The following is a 19,468-nucleotide window of genomic DNA, read 5'->3' as shown; positions in this document are numbered from 1 at the left end:
CAGAGAATTCCAGAGATTCACCACCCTCTGGGAGAAGAAGTTCCTCCTCAACTCTGTCTTAAACCGACCCCCCTTTATTTTGAGACTGTGTCCTCTAGTTTTAACTTCCTTACTAAGTGGAAAGAATCTCTCCGCCTCCACCCTATCCAGCCCCCGCATTATCTTATAAGTCTCCATAAGATCCCCCCTCATCCTTCTAAACTCCAACGAGTACAAACCCAATCTCCTCAGCCTCTCCTCATAATCCAAACCCCTCATCTCCGGTATCAACCTGGTGAACCTTCTCTGCACTCCCTCCAATGCCAATACATCCTTCCTCATATAAGGGGACCAATAGATAGAGTGGACAGGATAAAATAGTTTCCCTTGGTGGAGAATTCTAGAACCAGGGGACAAGATTCAAGATAAGTGGCTGAAGGTGGAGAGGGGACGTGAGGAAGAACTTTTTTTACACAGAGGGTGGTGGGTGTCTGGCATTCGCTGCCTCAGTTGGTGATGGAGGCAGAGACACTAAACTCTTTTTATAAAATCCCTGGATCTGCACCCTAAGTGCTGTAAGCGACAGGGCTACAGGCCGGGTACAGGAAGGTGGGAATAGAAAGGGCACATAGGTGTCCTCGGGCTGACATGGATAAAATGGTTCGAATGGCCTCCTTCTGTGCTGTAACTTTTCTGTGGTTCTATCCAGGAATCTCAGTCAAAGCGGCCTCAGCCCAGCTTTCGGGGTGAATGGAGGATGGGGGTAAGAGCAGGGGTTGGGGAGTGTGAAGGTATGACGCGAGATGATGCGGGAGAGGAAGGGGTGAACCAGGGGCCCAGTGACCCTCACTGTAATCCTGTGGGACTGACCTGGTGAAACAGACACACTCTCAGACAGACAGCGAGCTTAATTTATTAAAAAAACATGATCGCTTTACACTGACAAATCGCAGCGCACCCTCCCAGCAGGCAGGCAGCGCTACCCTCCCAGCAGGCAGGCAGCGCTACCCTCCCAGCAGGCAGGCAGCGCTACCCTCCCAGCAGGCAGGCAGCGCTACCCTCCCAGCAGGCAGGCAGCGCTACCCTCCCAGCAGGCAGGCAGCGCTACCCTCCCAGCAGGCAGGCAGCGCTACCCTCCCAGCAAGCAGGCAGCGCTACCCTCCCAGCAAGCAGGCAGCGCTACCCTCCCAGCAAGCAGGCAGCGCTACCCTCCCAGCAAGCAGGCAGCGCTACCCTCCCAGCAAGCAGGCAGCGCTACCCTCCCAGCAAGCAGGCAGCGCTACCCTCCCAGCAGGAAGGCAGCGCAACCCTCCCAGCAGGAATCTGCTGCCCTTGAAGTTTGAGAACTCACATAATTATACAATGTGTTAAAATAATGACTCGCGGCGATGGGAGACACGCCCCATCTTTCCTAGCCCGCACCCCGCAGTGGAATGTCCCCCTCCCACTCCCCAGCCCCTCACTCTAATCCTCCACCCCCCCTGCCAGGCCAGTGAAAATCAGTTCTAACTGGGGGCTGGCTCGCAGCTCCCGATCGCTGCTCCAATCCATTACACGGTTAAATCAGTCCAGCTCCTGGTTGTCCCGGGTCGCTCATTCCTTGTTCCACAATCCCTGCCATCAATCCCAGTCCCTTCACTCGGGAATCTCGGGGACAATGTTGATCATCAGTTCCTCAGCGCCTCGCCGTACGACCACGGTCAGCGAGTTCTCCCTGTGAACCGCACGGTAAACATCCTCCGCCGTCTTCACCGTCCTCCCGTTTATCTCCATCACAATGTCCCCCGGCCTCACACCGGCTCTGTGTCAGAGTGCAGAGGGAAGAGGTCAGAGAGAGGGCAAGAGTGGGGGGGGCAAGAGAGTGAGGAGGAGGGGGGGCAGGAGGGGAGAGGAAGAGGGGCAGGAGGGGGAGAGGAAGAGGGGCAGGAGGGGGAGAGGAAGAGGGGCAGGAGGGGGAGAGGAAGGGAGTGGAGGGGGCAGGAGGGGGGGCAGGAAGGGAGAGGAGGGGGGGCAGGAGGGGGAGAGGAAGAGGGGCAGGAGGGGGAGAGGAAGGGAGTGGAGGGGGCAGGAGGGGGGGCAGGAGGGGGGGCAGGAAGGGAGAGGGGGGGGGGCAGGAGGGGAGCAGGAGGGGGGGCAGGAGGGGGGGCATTACTGCTTCCCTGCCCCCCACCCTGTTCCCATCCCAAAACCCCCCCCAAATACCCACAGCACCCGCCCCAATGTCATCCTCCAGCCCCCCGTCCCCCTCCACCCTCATTCATTCTTACTCACAGGTAGGCGGGAGATCCAGTGATCACTTTGTGGATTAAAACCCCGTGGGAAACATTTGGGAATCTGGGATCTCGCAGTTTCAGCTCACTCAGGATTCTGTAATGTTGGAAAGATCAGTACACAGAGTGTCAGCTCACAGAATACCGTCCGGGGGGAGGGGGGCGAATATAGAACTGCTGCACAACAAATATACACCCCCCCACCGAACCGTGTGACACATAAGAACATAAGAACTAGGAGCAGGAGTAGGCCATCTAGCCCCTCGAGCCTGCCCCGCCATTCAATAAGATCATGGCTGATCTGAAGTGGATCAGTTCCACTTACCCGCCTGATCCCTATAACCCCTAATTCCCTTACCGATCAGGAATCCATCTATCCGTGATTTAAACATATTCAACAAGGTAGCCTCCACCACTTCAGTGGACAGAGAATTCCAGAGATTCACCACTCTCTGAGAGAAGAAGTTCCTCCTCAACTCTGAGAATCTCTCCATCTCTACCCTATCCAGCCCCTTCATTATCTTATAGGTCTCTATAAGATCCCCCCTCAGCCTTCTAAATTCCAACGAGTACAAACCTAATCTGCTCAGTCTCTCCTCATAATCAACACCCCTCATTTCTGGTATCAACCTGGTGAACCTTCTCTGCACTCCCTCCAAGGCCAATATATCCTTCTGCAAATAAGGGGACCAATACTGCACACAGTATTCCAGCTGCGGCCTCACCAATGCCCTGTCCAGGTGCAGCAAGACATCTCTGCTTTTATATTCTATCCCCCTTGCGATATAGGCCAACATCTTCTTATCCCATTTGCCTTCTTGATCACCTGTTGCACCTGCAGACTGGGTTTTTGCGTCTCATGCACAAGGACCCCCAGGTCCCTCTGCACAGCAGCATGTTGTAATTTCTTTCCATTTAGATAATAATCCAATTTGCTATTATTTCTTCCAAAGTGAATAACCTCGCACTTGTCAACGTTATACTCCATCTGCCAGATCCTCGCCCACTCACTCAGCCTGTCCAATTCTCTCTGCAGACCTTCTACGCCCTCCACACGATTCACTTTTCCACTTATCTTTGTGTCGTCTGCAAACTTTGTTACCCTACACTCAGTCCCCTCCTCCAGATCGTCTATATAAATGGTAAATAGTTGAGGCCCCAGTACCGATCCCTGCGGCACGCCACTAGTTACCATCCGCCAACCAGAAAAGCACCCATTTATTCCGACTCTCTGCTTCCTGTTGGATAGCCAATCCCCAATCCACGCGAACACCCTACCCCCAACTCCGTGTGACCCAATCTTCTTCAGCAACCTTTTGTGAGGCACCTTATCAAACGCCTTTTGGAAATCGAAAAACACCGCATCCACCGGTTCCCCTCCGTCAACCGCACTAGTCACATCTTCATAAAAATCCAACAAGTTCGTCAAGCACGACTTTCCCCTCATGAATCCATGCTGCGTCTGCTTAATCGAACTATTCTTATCCAGATGGCCTGCTATTTCTTCTTTAATGATGGATTCCAGCATTTTCCCAACAAGACGTTAAGCTAACCGGCCTGTAGTTACCCGCCTTTTGTCTATTTCCTTTTTTAAACAGCGGCGTCACATTAGCCATTAATCGAACCATTCTTATCCAGGGGGGGTTGGCACAAATATAACCACCCCTGTGTAACACACAAATATAACCCCCCTGTGTGACACACAAATATAACCCCCCCGTGTGTGACACACAAATATAACCCCCCCGTGTGCGACACACAAATATAACCCCCCCGTGTGCGACACACAAATATAACCCCCCCGTGTGTGACACACAAATATAACCCCCCCCGTGTGTGACACACAAATATAACCCCCCGTGTGTGACACACAAATATAACCCCCCCCGTGTGTGACACACAAATATAACCCCCCCGTGTGTGACACACAAATATAACCCCCCCCGTGTAACACACAAATATAACCCCCCCGTGTGTGACACACAAATATAACCCCCCCCGTGTGTGACACACAAATATAACCCCCCCCCCCGTGTGTGACACACAAATATAACCCCCCCCGTGTGTGACACACAAATATAACCCCCCCGTGTGTGACACACAAATATAACCCCCCCCGTGTGTGACACACAAATATAACCCCCCCGTGTGTGACACACAAATATAACCCCCCCCCGTGTGTGACACACAAATATAACCCCCCCCGCGTGTGACACACAAATATAACCCCCCCCGTGTGTGACACACAAATATAACCCCCCCCCCGTGTGTGACACACAAATATAACCCCCCCCCCCCGTGTGTGACACACAAATATAACCCCCCCCCCGTGTGTGACACACAAATATAACACCCCCCCCCGTGTGAGACACACAAATATAACCCCCCCGTGTGAGACACCCGCCTAATCTTAAATATCAGCTCATGCTAATTCACCAGTGGGATGGGGCTTCATTGGACACGGGCGGGTGGAGGATTATCCGCCACAGAATCTTTACTGTGCATGAGGAGGTCTTTCGGCCCATCAAGTCTCTCCCTGCTTTCTAAAACAACATTCTATTTAAAACAGACCCAACCTCGCCAATCAATCCTGATGGCTGGAGTGGTTTAATCCCTGGATTTATCACTGAGACAGACTTACTGAGGAGTGAGGGTCAGCATTAATACTCCGATGTAACGATGTTTTGTTTCAGTTCCAAACCAGGATTCTGGAAAAATAATCAAAAAAGGTTTTTAAAACCGACAGCGCCAGTGAGACAGAGGCCACCAATCCCAGATCATCACTAAATCACCTCAAACCCATCCTTCCGAACTTCCGGTGCTCCACTCACAATAATTCCTATGGGATTCACTCGCGTCAATGCTCCTGACATCAATTCACACGCCCATCCTTCTCTTCCCCATCCACCTTCGTTAGGACAGGGAGGTCAGACTGGCGGTTTTGGCAGAAAGTCATCCAGCTGAAACATTCGACTGTTCCTCACTCCACAGACGCTGCCTGACTGGCTGAGAATTTCCACAGTTAACTCCTGCTGTCGCTTCAGATCACCATCACCCAGAGGGTGGTGAATGTGTGGAATTCACTCCCACTGAAAGTAGTTCAGGCCAAAACATTGTCTGATTTCAAGAAGAAATTAGATATAGCTCTTGGGGCTAAAGGGATCAGCGGATATGGGGGGGAAGGGGGAATCAGGATATTGAATTCGATGATCAGCCATGATCAAAATGAATGGCGGAGCAGGTTCGAAGGGCCGAATGGCCTCCTCCTGCTTCTAGTTTCTATGTTTCAAACCCTGATAACCTTTCACCACCTTGTTAATCAAGAATCTATCTGGCTGTGCCTTCAAAACATTCAAAAATAGAAACTAGAAGCAGGAGGAGGCCACTCGGCCTTCGAGCCTGCTCTGCCATTCATTTTGATCATGGCTGATCATCAAATTCAATATCCTGATCCACCCCACCCCCCCGCCCCCCAACACACATCCCCTGATCCCTTCAGCTCCAAGAGCTATATCTAATTTCTTCTTGAAATTACACAATGTTTTGGCCTCAACTACTTTCTGTGGGAGTGAATTCCACACATTCACCACCCTCTGGGTGAAGAAATTGCTCCTCACCTCAGTTCTAAAAGGTTTACCCCTTATCCTCAAACTCTGACCCCTAGTTCTGGATTCCCCCACCATCGGGAACATTCTTTCTGAATCTACCCTGTCTAACCCTGTTAGAATTTTATAAGTTTCTATGAGATCCCCCCTCACTCTTCTAAACTCCAGTGAATATAATCCTAACTGACTTCGTCTCTCCTCATACGACAGACCTGCCATCCCAGGAATCAACCGGGTAAACCTTTGCTGTGCTCCCTCTATAGCAAGAACATCCTTCCTCAGATAAGGACACCAAAACTGCACACAATACTCCAGGTGTGGCCTCACCAACACCCTATACAATTACAGCAAAATATCCCCATTCCTAAACTCAAAGCCTCTCGCTATGAAGACATAAGAAATAGGAGCAGGAGTAGGCCATCTAGTCCCTTGAGCCTGCCCCGCCATTCAATAAGATCATGGCTGATCTGAAGTGGATCAGTTCCACTTACCCGCCTGATCCCCATAACCCTTAATTCCCTTACCAATCAGGAATCCATCTATCCGTGATTTAAACATATTCAACGAGGTAGCCTCCACCACTTCAGTGGGCAGAGAATTCCAGAGATTCACCACCCTCTGAGAGAAGAAGTTCCTCCTCAACTCTGTCCTAAACTGATCCCCCCTTTATTTTGAGGCTGTGCCCTCTAGTTCTAGCTTCCTTTCTAAGTGGAAAGAATCTCTCCACCTCTACCCTATCCAGCGCCTTCATTATCTTATAGGTCTCTATAAGATCCCCCCTCAGCCTTCTAAATTCCAACGAGTACAAACCCAATCTGCTCAGTCTCTCCTCATAATCAACACCCCTCATCTCCGGTATCTCCTGGTGAACCTTCTCTGCACTCCCTCCAATGCCAATATATCCTTCTGCAAATAAGGGGACCAATACTGCACACAGTATTCCAGCTGCGGCCTCACCAATGCCCTGTACAGATGCAGCAAGACATCTCTGCTTTTATATTCTATCCCCCTTGCGATATAGGCCAACACCCCATTTGCCTTCTTGATCACCTGTTGCACCTGCAGACTGGGTTTTTGCGTCTCATGCACAAGGACCCCCAGGTCCCTCTGCACAGCAGCATGTTGTAATTTCTTTCCATTTAGATAATAATCCAATTTGTTATTATTTCCTCCAAAGTGAATAACCTCGCATGTCAACGTTATACTCCATCTGCCAGATCCTCGTCCACTCACTCAGCCTGTCCAAATCTCTCTGCAGATCTTCTACGCCCTCCACACGATTCACTTTTCCACTTATCTTTGTGTCGTCTGCAAACTTTGTTACCCTACACTCAGTCCCCTCCTCCAGATCGTCTATATAAATGGTAAATAGTTGAGGCCCCAGTACCGATCCCTGCGGCACGCCACTAGTTACCATCCGCCAACCAGAAAAGCACCCATTTATTCTGACTCTCTGCTTCCTGTTGGATAGCCAATCCCCAATCCACGCTAACACCCTACCCCCAACTCCGTGTGACCCAATCTTCTTCAGCAACCTTTTGTGAGGCACCTTATCAAACGCCTTTTGGAAATCGAAAAACACCGCATCTATCGGTTCCCCTCCATCAACCGCACTAGTCACATCTTCATAAAAATCCAACAAGTTCGTCAAGCACGACTTTCCCCTCATGAATCCATGCTGCGTCTGCTTAATCGAACCATTCTTATCCAGATGGCCTGCTATTTCTTCTTTAATGATGGATTCCAGCATTTTCCCAACTACAGATGTTAAGCTAACCGGCCTGTAGTTACCCGCCTTTTGTCTATTTCCTTTTTTAAACAGCGGCGTAACATTAGCCGTTTTCCAATCCGCCGGCACTACCCCAGAATCCAACCAATTTTGATAAATAACCACTAACGCATCCGCTATTACCTCTGACATTTCTTTCAGTACCCTGGGATGCATTCCATCCGGACCCGGGGACTTGTCCACCTTCAGTCCCGTTAGTCTACCAAGCACTGCTTCCCTGGGTAACATTAATTGTATTGAGTACCTCTCCTCCTACCAACCCTCTATCGTTAATATTCGGTAAACTATTTGTGTCTTCCACCGTGAAGACCGACACAAAAAACTTATTTAAAGTTTCAGCCATTTCCTCATTTCCCACTATTAAATCCCCCCTCTCGTCCTCCAAGGGTCCAACATTCACTCTTGCCACTCTATTCCTTTTTATATATTTGTAAAAGCTTTTGCTATCATTTTTTATATTTAGAGCTAGCCTAGCTTCATAACCTATCTTTCCTTTCTTTATCGCTTTCTTAGTCGTTCTTTGTTGTTTCTTAAAGTTTTCCCAATCTTCCAATTCTCCACTATTTTTGGCCACTCTGTACGCATCGGTCTTTAATTTAATACTCTCCTTAATTTCCTTCGTTATCCACGGCTGGTTATCCCTTTTCTTACAGCCCTTCTTTATCACCGGAATATATTGTTGCTGAGTACTGAAAAGGATCTCCTTAAAAATCCTCCACTGTTCCTCAGCTGTCCTACCTACCAGTCTGCTTTCCCAGTCCACCTTAGCCAATTCAGCCCTCATCCTATCGTACTTCCCTCTGTTCAAACAGAGGATACTGGTTTGGGACCCTACTTTCTCCTCTTCCATTTGTATCAGAAATTCGACCATATTGTGATCACTTGACCCAAGAGCTCCTTCACAAGAACATCCTTAATTCTACCTACCTCGTTACACAATACCAGATCCAAAATAGCTCGTTCCCTCGTCGGTTCCGTAACATGCTGTTCAAGGAAACTATCCCGACAGCATTCTAAGAACTCTTCCTCCATCCCACCCCTTCCAACTTGAGTCAGCCAATCAGTATGCAGGTTGAAGTCCCCCATGATTATTGCCGTTCCGTTTTTACACGCATCCACTATCTGCTTGTTTATAGCCCTCCCCACCTCAACATTATTATTTGGGGGCCTATAGACCACGCCTACCAACGTACCATTTGCCTTCTTTACTGCCTGCTGTACCTGCACACTCACTTTCAATGACTGATGCACGAGGACTCCAAGGTCTTATTGAGTATCCACCTCTCTCAATTTACACACATTCAAGTAATAATCTGTCTTCCCATTATTGCTACCGATGTGGATAACCTCACATTTATCCACATTATACTACATCTGCCATGCAGATGCCCACTCGCTCAGCCTGTCCAAATCACGCTGAATAATCTCTGCATCCTCCTCACAGCTCACCCTCCCAACTTTGTATCATCTACAAATTTGGAGATAAAACATTTAGTTCCCTCTTCCAAATCATTAAAATATGAGGCGAATAAAAGTAAATTACTGCCGGATGCTGGAATCTGAAACCAAAAGAGAAAATGCTGGAAAATCTCAGCAGGTCTGGCAGCGTCTGTGAGGAGAGAAAAGAGCTGACGTTTCCAGTCCAGACGACCCTTTGTCAAAGCTAAAAGGCAGAGAAAGTGGGAGATATTTATACTGCAGGGTGAGGGAATGAAAGGTGAGTCATAGCCACAGAAACCAGGGGAAAGGCTGCTAATGGCTGTTCACAGAGAGAATAAAGGATGGAATGGCCAAACGGCAGAGAAGCTAAAATAATGATGTTTTGGCCGGGGGGGGGGGTGTAAGGAAAAGGGAATAAAGTAGGGGAAAAGAGTGGGGAGAAGAAAAATGAAGAATGGCAATAAAGAAATAAAAGGTACAGAACAGTAAAAATTCAAATACAATAGAATGAAAACAAAGGGGTGGAGGTGGGGTAGAGCGAATCATCTGAAGTTGTTGAGACCGGAAGGCTGTAATGTGCTGAGCCGGAAGATGAGATGCTGTTCCTCCAGTTTGCGTTGAGCTTCACTGGAACATTGCAGGAGGCCAAGGACAGACATGTGGGCATGGGAGCAGGATCGTGTGTTAAAATGGCAGCAACCGGAAGGTCAGGGTCCTGATTGCGCACAGACTGAAGGTGCTCAGCAAAGCGATCACCCAGTCTACGCTTGGTCTCTCCGATATAGAGGAGACCACATTGGGAGCAGTGAATGCAATAGACCAGATTGGAAGAGATAGAAGTGAAACGCTGAATATATGACGTGAACAGTTGGGGTCCGAGCACAGATCCCACTGCCTTTTGAGGAAGGGAGCTCCAAAGACTCATAACTCTGAGAAAAGAATTCTCCTCATCTCTGTCTTAAATGAGTGACCCCTTTTTGTAAAAAAGTGACCCTGAGTTCCAGATCCGTTCTAGATTCTTATAGTTCAAGACACCAAAACTCACTTTTACTCTGCTCCGCTTGCACGAGGAACTGCCGCACACGGTCCGACGGAATCGCGAATGAGATTCCGGATGTCACCTTCATGGTGTTAATTCCAATCACCTCACCATCCTGAGAGCAGAAGAGGAAGATGATTGAAGAGGGAATGAGGTTACAATCGTGCCCCCGACTGAACCACATTCTCACCTCGTCCCTCCTTCCCTCCCCACTCACCGCCACCGGCCCCCTCAGTGCCAACTGTGCCCATTCACGTGGCAGCCCTGCCTCTCAACACCGGCCCCATCCCCTCTCCAATCCAGGATGTGGAGATGCCGGCGTTGGACTGGGGTGGGCACGGTAAGAAGTCTCACGACACCAGGTTAAAGTCCAACAGGGTTATTTGGAATCACGAGCTGCCCCTTCATCACGTGAGTGAGCAGCGCTCCAAAAGCTCGTGATTCCAAATAAACCTGTTGGGCTTTAATCTGGTGCCGTGAGACTTCTCACTGTCTCCAATCCAGTACATGGTTATCGGGACAGGGGCAGGATGGGTTTACAGTTCCCGATATGTTTATAGAGGAATTAAAAGCAAAATACTGCGGATGCTGGAAATCTGAAAGAAAAACAGAAAATGCTGGAAAATCTCCGCAGGAGTGGCAATGTCTGTGGAGAGAGAGAGAGAGACAGAGTTAACGTTTCGAGTCCAACCTGACTCTTCTTCAGAGCTAGAGAGGGGGAGAATGTGATGGATAGTGTAGTGTACAGGGCGGGGTAGTGCAGAGAATAGGGTCAAGGATAGGTGGGAACTAGGAACGGTTGGACAAAGATGTTTTGGGCACAAGGCAAAGGGCGTGTGAATGGGACGTTAAAGACTAAAGAGGATGCTGATACTGGCGTGAGGGTAAGGTAGCAGAGTGCATTAATAGCAGAGCTAAGTCAGTGCTCTGTCTGTGGTTATAGCACTGCTTGTGTGAGTTGAGTTAGGGAAACAGTGACTGTGGTACAAACTGCACTGCATTGTCACAGGAACTGGCTGCTCATCTTCCTCTGAGCACTGTGGAGCGGCCCGGTGGCACAGTGGTTAGCACAGCTGCCTCACACGCTAGGGACCCGGGTTCGATTCCCGGCTTGGGTCACTGTCTGTGCTGAGTCTGCACATTCTCCCCGTGTCTGTGTGGGTTTCCTCCGGGTGCTCCGGTTTCCTCCCACAGTCTGAAAGACATGCTGGTTACATGCATTGACCCGAACAGGTGCTGGAGTGTGGCGACTAGGGGAATTTCACAGTAACTTCATTGCAACGTTAATGTAAGCCTTACTTGTGACGAATAAAATAAACTTTACAGTAAATCAGCCCACTGAGAGAGAGAGAAATCACAAAGGTAAAAACACAGACAACTCACCAAGTTGACAAGGGGACCTCCAGAGTTCCCAAACTAGAAAAGTGAAAGAGAGAGAGTCAGTGTGAGATCAGTGAATTATTGACACAAATTGCCTGATTGTAAATTGCTGACCTCTCCTCACCGATTCCCCCAGTTCAAGACAAACACTCTCTGCCTGCTCACGCCATCAAAACTCAGCAGAACTTTAAAAACCTTTGTTAATTCTCTATCCCAACTTCTCACTGTCCATGTCCCCGCTGTCAGGGTGGAACCGCGGAGGTGGGAAGGGTGCAGGGTCGAAGTGTGGGAAAGGGGTTAGACACAGCTGAGGGTCCTGTTAACTACAGTGAGGGGGGGGCGGGGGAAAGAGAAGGAAAGGGGGAAGGGGAGTACGGCATGTTGGAAACACCACTGCAGAAGGAAGGGTATAGAGGGATGTGGGCCAAATGCGGGCAATTGAGATTAGCTGAGGGGTTTCAAAAAAAAGGGTGGCATGGGCAAGTAGGGTGGCATGGGCAAGTTGGGCCGAAGGGCCTGTTTCCATGCTGTAAACCTCGATGAATCACGAGTGGTGCAGATGAATGGAGATGGAGAAAGTGGGAGTGTGGAGCGAAGTCCTTACAGGAAGCAGGGTTGAGGAGGGGTAATCCAGGCAGCGATAGGAATTGCTGGGCTTGGAGTGAATATTCTTAGGCTGTCTGTCCTCAGAAATGGAGATGGAGAAGGGAAATGTCGGAGATTTATTCCCAACATTTTCCTGCCCTGGTTGTAAAGAGGTGTGGCCCGAGGTCAGAAACATTGCTCAATGATTAAATTTTTCTGCATTTGTTCAGCTGCTGCTGTTGGTTTGGACATCCTGCAGCAGAGAGTCACATTCTCCCTTGTTTTATTGACTTCAGGAGATTCGCTGTCTCTCTGCGCACAGCAGCACTCTCTGACTTGCATTGACTCACAACCCGATCGATACAATTCCACTTCCCAAAACCCAGGAGGGGCCCATTCAGCCCCTCAATCCCGTCCCACCACCAATAGCCAGAGATCCTGGTGGATTTATATTTCAGACCTGCCTTGGAAAGTCCAACTGCCCCCCTGAATCTCAAAGTGTTTGGGGAACTTCGAGTCCCACCCCTGGGCTTGGTGGCCAAGGGAGGTGCGTTCACAATGCGCCCAAACAGGTTGCTTATCACTTTGTAAATCTGCCCAACACATGACAATGGCTGGTGCTGAGTGGGAGAGATTCCTGGTTAGCCTGGATAGAACCAAGAACAATACAGCACAGGAACAGGCCCTTCAGCCCACACAGTGCCGACACAGCTGTCTCTCCAATCTAATATTCTCTTGCCTCTACATGGTCCATATCCCTCTATTCGCTGCCTATTCACGTATCTATCCAGATGCCTCTTGAACGTTGTTATAGAATCTGCTTCCTCCACCTCCTCCGACAGCGCGGTCCAGACACTCACCGCCCTCTGTGTGAAAAACTTCCCCCGCACATCTCTTTTAAAAACTTTCCCCCTCTCGCTTTCAACCTAATTGGAGGCTCCAAGACCACAACACACATGTTGCCACAACAGTGCGTAGATAGGGTTGATAGGAAGGAGCTTTCTGGGGGTTTTGGTGGTGATGGGGGGCCCTGATAGGCTGCAGCAATTGAAGACCTTGTCCAGAGCGACTCTGAGATAGACAACAAATATTGTTCTTGCAGAGACGTCGGAGTGAATGATTGCCAAAGCAGCAAGGTCTGTGTCTATGTCCACACAGTCCAGGTACTCACATCAATGGAAGCATCGGTCTGAATATATTCCATGTCCGAATGAGTCATCCCAAGTTCCCGACTCCCTCTCTGCACCGAGCTGACGATTCCGGAGGTGATGGTGTTCTGGAGGGCAAAGGGACTGCCCATAGCAACGACAAACTCCCCGTGTCTGATCTCAGAGGATACGCCAAGGGGCAGTATAGGGAGAGGAGCCTAAAGGAGTAAAGCACACAGTGAATATCACCCGCACATCACCCCTGGGGAGGGGACCCTCGCCCTGGCATCACAGTCTGTACCCCCCCCCCGTGGTCCTGCTCCTTACCTTCGGATTGATCTTGATCGTGGCGATATCAGCCACCTGATCAATGGCTTGAACTGATGCCTCGTACATCTCCCCATTCGCCAGCTTCACCCGTACCCGCCGCTTGTTGGCCACCACATGGGCATTGGTGACAATCAGTCCGTCCTGTGTCACTGCGAATCCGGAGCCATTGGAAATTGGCATTTCCCGACCACTGAACGGGTGCCTGGAGAGCAAACACAGCATCTCTCACTGTGGATACTGCCTGTTAATACTGACCATTCATCTACCCGGTTACTCATTGCAGAGACTCCCTCCCTTTCCTTACTGCAACCTCCTTCCATCCCACTATCTCTCCACAAACCCCCCACCGCCTCCTCACACTCACCCCAACCTCGTTCTCTCCCCCTCTTTCTCTCTCTCCCCCTGCCTCCTCTTCTATTCCCTCTCTCCCCTCCCACTCCTCTCTTCTACCCCTCCCAACCTTTCCCTCTCCTCCCCCCCAAACCACTTTCTGCACCCTCCCTCTCTCCTACTCCCACTCCCTCTCACCTTCTTTCGATTTGATTTGTCACATGTATTGGGATAGTGACAATATTGTTTCTTGCACGCTATACAGACAAAGCATACCATTCATAGAGTACATAGGGGAGAAGGAAAGGAGAGGGTCCAGAATGTAGTGTTACAGCCACAGCTAAGATGTAGAGAAAGATCAACTTAATGAAAGGTAGGTCCATTCAAAAGTTTGACAGCAGCAGGGAAGAAGCTGTTTTTGAGTTGGTTGGTGCGTGACCTCAGACTTATGTATTTTTTTCCTGATGGAAGAAGGTGGAAGAGTGTGTGTCCCGGGTGCGTGGGGTCCTTAATTATGCTGATTGCTTTGCCGAGGCAGCGGGAAGTATAGACAGAGTCAATGGATGGGAGGCTGGTTTGCATGATGGATTGGGCTACATTCACGACCTTTTGTAGTTCCTTGCGGTCTTGGGCAGAGCAGGAGCCATACCAAGCTGTGATACAACCAGAAAGAATGCTTTCTACGGTGCTTCTGTAAAAGTTGGTGAGGGTTGTTGCAGACATGCCAAATTTCCTTCATCTTCTGAGAAAGTAGAGGCATTGGTGGGCTTTCTTAACTATAGTGTCGGCATTGGGGGACCAGGACAGGTGTTGGTGATCTGGACACCTAGATACCCAAAGCTCTCGACCATTTCCACTTCATCCCTGTTGAGGTAGACAGGGGCATGTTCTCCACTATGCTTCCTGAAGTCGATGCCTATCTCCTTCATTATACTGACATTGAGGTAGAGATTATTGTCATCGCACCATTTCACCAGATGGTTAGAACTGCTGCCTCACAGCGCCAGGGACCCGGGTTCGATTCCCGGCTTGGGTCACTGTCTGTGTGGAGTCTGCATGTTCTCCCCGTGTCTGCGTGGGTTTCCTCCGGGTGCTCCGGTTTCCTCCCACAGTCCGAAAGACGTGCTGGTTAGGTGCATTGGCCATGCTAAATTCTTCCTTGGTGTACCTGAACAGGTGCCGGAGTGTGGAGACTAGGGGATTTTCACAGTAACTTCATTGCAGTGTTAATGTACGCCTACTTGTGACACTAATAAATAAACTTTAAAACTTGAAAATCCTCTCTTTCCCTTCCCACCCACTCGCTCAACTCAACCCATCCCTCCCTTTCCCTCTCACTTCCTCTTCCCATCCCCTCCACTATCCTTCCCTGCGCCTCTTCCACCCAATGTGGAGATGCCGGCGTTGGACTGGGGTAAACACTGTAAGAAGTTTAACAACACCAGGTTAAAGTCCAACAGGTTTATTTGGTAGCAAAACCCACACAAGCTTTCGGAGCCTTAAGCCCCTTCTTTGCCTCTTCCACCCTCCAGCCCATTCTTCCTTTCTCTCCGCTCCTCACATCCATCCACTCCCCTCTTACCCCAATCACTCCCTCTCCTCTACCTCCATTCACCCCAATAACTCCCCCTCCTCCATTCACCCCAATCACTCCCCCTCCTTCTCCATTTGATTTGATTTGATTTATTGTTGTCACATGTATTAACACACAGTGAAAAGTATTGTTTCTTGCGTGCTACACAAAGCATACCGTTCATAGAGAAGGAAATGAGAGAGTGTAGAATGTAGTGTTACAGTCATAGCTAGGGTATAGAGAAAGATCAACTTAATGCAAGGTAGGTCCATTCAAAAGTCTGACAGCAGCAGGGAAGAAGCTGTTCTCGAGTCGGTTGGTGCGTGCCCTCAGACTTTTGTATCTTTTTCCCGATGGAAGAAGGTGGAAGAGAGAATGTCCAGGGTGCGTGGGGTCCTTAATTATGCTGGCTGCTTTGCCGAGGCAGCGGGAAGTGTAGACAGAGTCAATGGATGGGAGGTCGATTTGCATGATGGATTGGGCTACATTCACAACCTTTTGTAGTTCCTTGCTGTCTTGGGCAGAGCAGGAGCCATACCAAGCTGTGATACAACCAGAAAGAACGCTTTCTACGGTGCATCTGAAAAAGTTGGAGAGAGTTGTAGCTGACATGCCAAATTTCCTTCGTCTTCTGAGAAAGTAGAGGTGTTGGTGGGCTTTCTTAACTATAGTGTCAGCATGGGGGCCCAGGACAGGTTGTTGGTGATCTGGACACCTAAAAACTTGAAGCTCTCGACCCTTTCTACTTTATCCCTATTGATGTAGACAGGGGCATGTTCTCCTTTACGCTTCCTGAAGTCGATGACAATCTCCTTCATTTTGTTGACATTGAGGGAGAGATTATTGTTGCTGCACCAGTTCACCAGATTCTCTAATTCCTGTACTCTGTCTCATCATTATTTGAGATCTGACCACTAAGGTGGTGTCGTCACCAAACTTGAAAATCGAATTGGAGAATTTGGCCGCACAGTCATAGGTGTATAAGTATAGTAGGGGGCTGAGAACACAGCCTTGTGGGGCACCGGTGTTGAGGATGATCATGGAGGAGGTGTTGTTGCCCATCCTTACTGATTGGGGTCTGTGAGTTAGGAAGTTCAGGATCCAGTCGCAGAGGGAGATGCCAAGGCGCAGGACACAGAGTTTGGAGATGGGTTTTGTGGGAATAATAGTGTTGAAGGCTGAGCTTCAGTCAATAAATAGGAGTCTGACATAGGTGTCGTTATCGAGGTGTTCCCGAGTTGAGTGCAGAGCCAGGGAGATGGCGTCTGCTGTGGACCTGTTGCAGCTATAGGCAAACTGTAGAGGTCCGGGAGGCTGGAATTGATTTGTGCCATGACTAGCCTTTCGAAGCACTTCATAATGATGGATATCAGAGTTATTGGACGATAGTCATTAAGCCACGTTGCTTGCTTTTTCTTAGGTACCGGGATGATGGTCGTCTTCTTAAAGCAGATAGGGACCTCAGATTGTAAAGAGAGGTTGAAGATGTTTTTGAATACTCCCGCCAACTGATCCGTATAGGAAATCGCCGGCTCCAATGCACCCCTTCCTGATGAGCTCAATGCATTCTACTTCTGTTTTGAGCAAGAGGTCAGTGAGAGCACACCCTCCACCCTGGATGAACCTGTATCTGGGGTCACCATTGCAGATGTCAGAGCAACTTTCTCAAAGGTCAACCCACAGAAAGCGACTGGCCCGGATGGGGTACCCAGACAAGCACTCAGATCCTGCGTGGACCATGCCAACACTACAGTTAAGAAAGCCCACGAACGCCTCTACTTTCTCAGAAGACTAAGGAAATTTGGCATGTCAGCTAGGACTCTCACCAACTTTTACAGATGCACCATAGAAAGCATTCTTTCTGGTTGTATCACAGCTTGTATGGCTCCTGCTCTGCCCAAGACCACAAGAAACTACAAAAGGTCGTGAATGTAGCCCAGTCCATCACGCAAACCAGCCTCCCATCCATTGACTCTGTCTATGCCTCGGAATAGCAGCCAGCATAATTAAGGACCCCACACACCCCGGACATTCTCTCTTCCACCTTCTTCCGTCAGGAAAAAGATACAAAAGTCTGAGGTCACTTACCAACCGACTCAAGAACAGCTTCTTCCCTGCTGCTGTCAGACTTTTGAATGGACCTGCCTTTCATTAAGTTGATCTTTCTCTACACCCTAGCTATGACTGTAACACTACATTCTGCACCCTCTCCTTTCCTTCTCTATGAACGGTATGCTTTGTCTGTAAAGCACGCAAGAAACAATACTTTTCACTGTATGTTAATACATGTGACAATAATAAATCAAATCAAAGCAAAGTTACCCCAATAACTGCCTCCCCCCCCCCCATTTACCTCCCCAGGATTTCGATGTAAACCACCGCCGGGCCTGTTTTCTCCACCACATCCGCGATGAAGTTGAACCTGAAGCGGGGGCTGTCGGGCGGGACGGGCCGGGCGGCTTGGACGGCGGGGAGGAGCGCGGAGAAGCCGAGGCCTGAACCCGGGCCTCGGGGCACCTCCTCCCGGCGCCGCCACAGCAGCAGCGCCGCCGCCGCGGATCCCAGGCCGAGGCCCAGCGGCCACCAGGAGCCGGGGGAGGCCTCCTCCCCGGCCTGGCCCCCCGAGTCGGAGCCGCTGGACAGGGCCCGGAGGGCGGCCTGAGTCCCTCTCCCCGGGGTCCGGAGGGCGGCCTGAGTCCCTCTCCCCGGGACCGGGGTCCGGAGGGCGGCCTGTGTCCCTCTCCCCGGGGCCGGGAGGGCGGCCTGAGTCCCTCTCCCCGGGGCCGGGAGGGCGGCCTGAGTCCCTCTCCCCGGGGCCGGGAGGGCGGCCTGAGTCCCTCTCCCCGGGGCCGGGAGGGCGGCCTGAGTCCCTCTCCCCGGGACCGGGGTCCGGAGGGCGGCCTGTGTCCCTCTCCCCGGGGTCCGGAGCCGGCAGAGAGCTCGGGCAATGGGCGCCGCCATCTTGGCAACAAGAAGAAACTTTATCAACACAGACAGTGCTGGGGGGTCAAGGGTCAAAGGCCAGCTTCAGTCTGGCTGAGATCAGGGAGAGGGAGGTCAGGGAGGGCAGTAATGTCTCTGTGACTGCACTGAGTATAAATCAGGAAATAATGCAGCTCTCTGAGACTTTATCAGTAGATTCAGGGTTCATTTACCAACCAATAGTGTCAATTCTTGTTCCCTTTGAGATTTAAAGTTTATTTATTAGTGTCACAAGTAAGGCTTACATTAACACTGCAATGAAGTTACTGTGAAAATCCCCTAGTCGCCACACTCCTGTTCGGGTACACTGAGGGAGAATTTAGCATGGCCAATGCACCTAACCAGCATGTCTTTCGGACTGTGGGAGGAAACCAGAGCACGCGGAGGAAACCCACGCAGACACGGGGGAAAAATCACTGAAACCGTACAGTGCAGAAGGAGGCCATTCAGCCCATTGAATCTGCACCAACAACAATCTCACCGTGTACCTATCCACGTCACCCCACTTATTTACCCCACTAATCCCTCTAATCTACGCATCTTGGGACACTAAGGGGCAATTTAGCATGTCCAATCAACCTAACCCACGCATCTTTGGACTGTGAGAGGAAACCAGAGCACCCGGAGGAAACCCATGCAGACACGAGGAGAACGTGCAGACTCTACACAGTCAGTGACCCAAGCCGGGAATCAAACCCAGGGACCTGGTGCTGTGAGGCAGCAGTGCTAACCACTGTACCCCAGAGCCAGCCACATACTCTGGGGACCCGGGTTCTAATCCCGCCACAGCAGATGGTGGAATTTGAATTCAATTTTTTAAAATTTGGAATTAAGAATCTAAGAAACCTAATTAAGAAACCATGAAAACATTGTCGATTGTTGGAAAAACCCATCTGGTTCACTAATATCCTTTAGGTAAGGAAGTTATCTGTCCTTACCTGGTCTGGCCTACATGTGACTCCAGAGCCACAGCAATGTAGCTGACACTCAACTGCCCTCCAAGGGCAACTAGGGATGG

At 50.1% G+C, this 19,468-nt stretch overlaps 1 protein-coding gene across 2 annotated transcripts; it reads right to left on the bottom strand.

Annotated features, from left to right (window-relative positions):
• Positions 1-876: 876 nt before the first annotated feature.
• On the bottom strand, positions 877-18,453 carry LOC144501224 (serine protease HTRA2, mitochondrial-like). Of its 2 annotated transcripts, XM_078224687.1 has the most exons (9): positions 18,331-18,453; positions 17,822-18,198; positions 13,563-13,767; positions 13,259-13,453; positions 11,506-11,538; positions 10,129-10,237; positions 4,891-4,957; positions 2,251-2,346; positions 877-1,780 (listed from the first exon to the last, which is right to left on the bottom strand). In XM_078224687.1, exons 1-9 carry the CDS (start codon positions 18,427-18,429, stop codon positions 1,615-1,617), a joined length of 1,347 nt encoding a protein of 448 aa, XP_078080813.1. In that variant the 5' UTR covers positions 18,430-18,453; the 3' UTR covers positions 877-1,614. The 2 variants fall into 2 exon arrangements, with proteins under 2 accessions (XP_078080813.1, XP_078080803.1); XM_078224677.1 differs by having other exon boundaries at positions 17,822-18,445.
• Between the last annotated feature and the right edge of the window lie 1,015 nt (positions 18,454-19,468).

This window comes from Mustelus asterias, chromosome 1 (genome assembly GCF_964213995.1).
Source record: "Mustelus asterias chromosome 1, sMusAst1.hap1.1, whole genome shotgun sequence".
Classification (NCBI taxonomy): domain Eukaryota; kingdom Metazoa; phylum Chordata; class Chondrichthyes; order Carcharhiniformes; family Triakidae; genus Mustelus; species Mustelus asterias.
The sequence above is the reverse complement of the archived record's forward strand: the minus strand, read 5'-3'. Positions and strand labels throughout refer to the sequence as shown.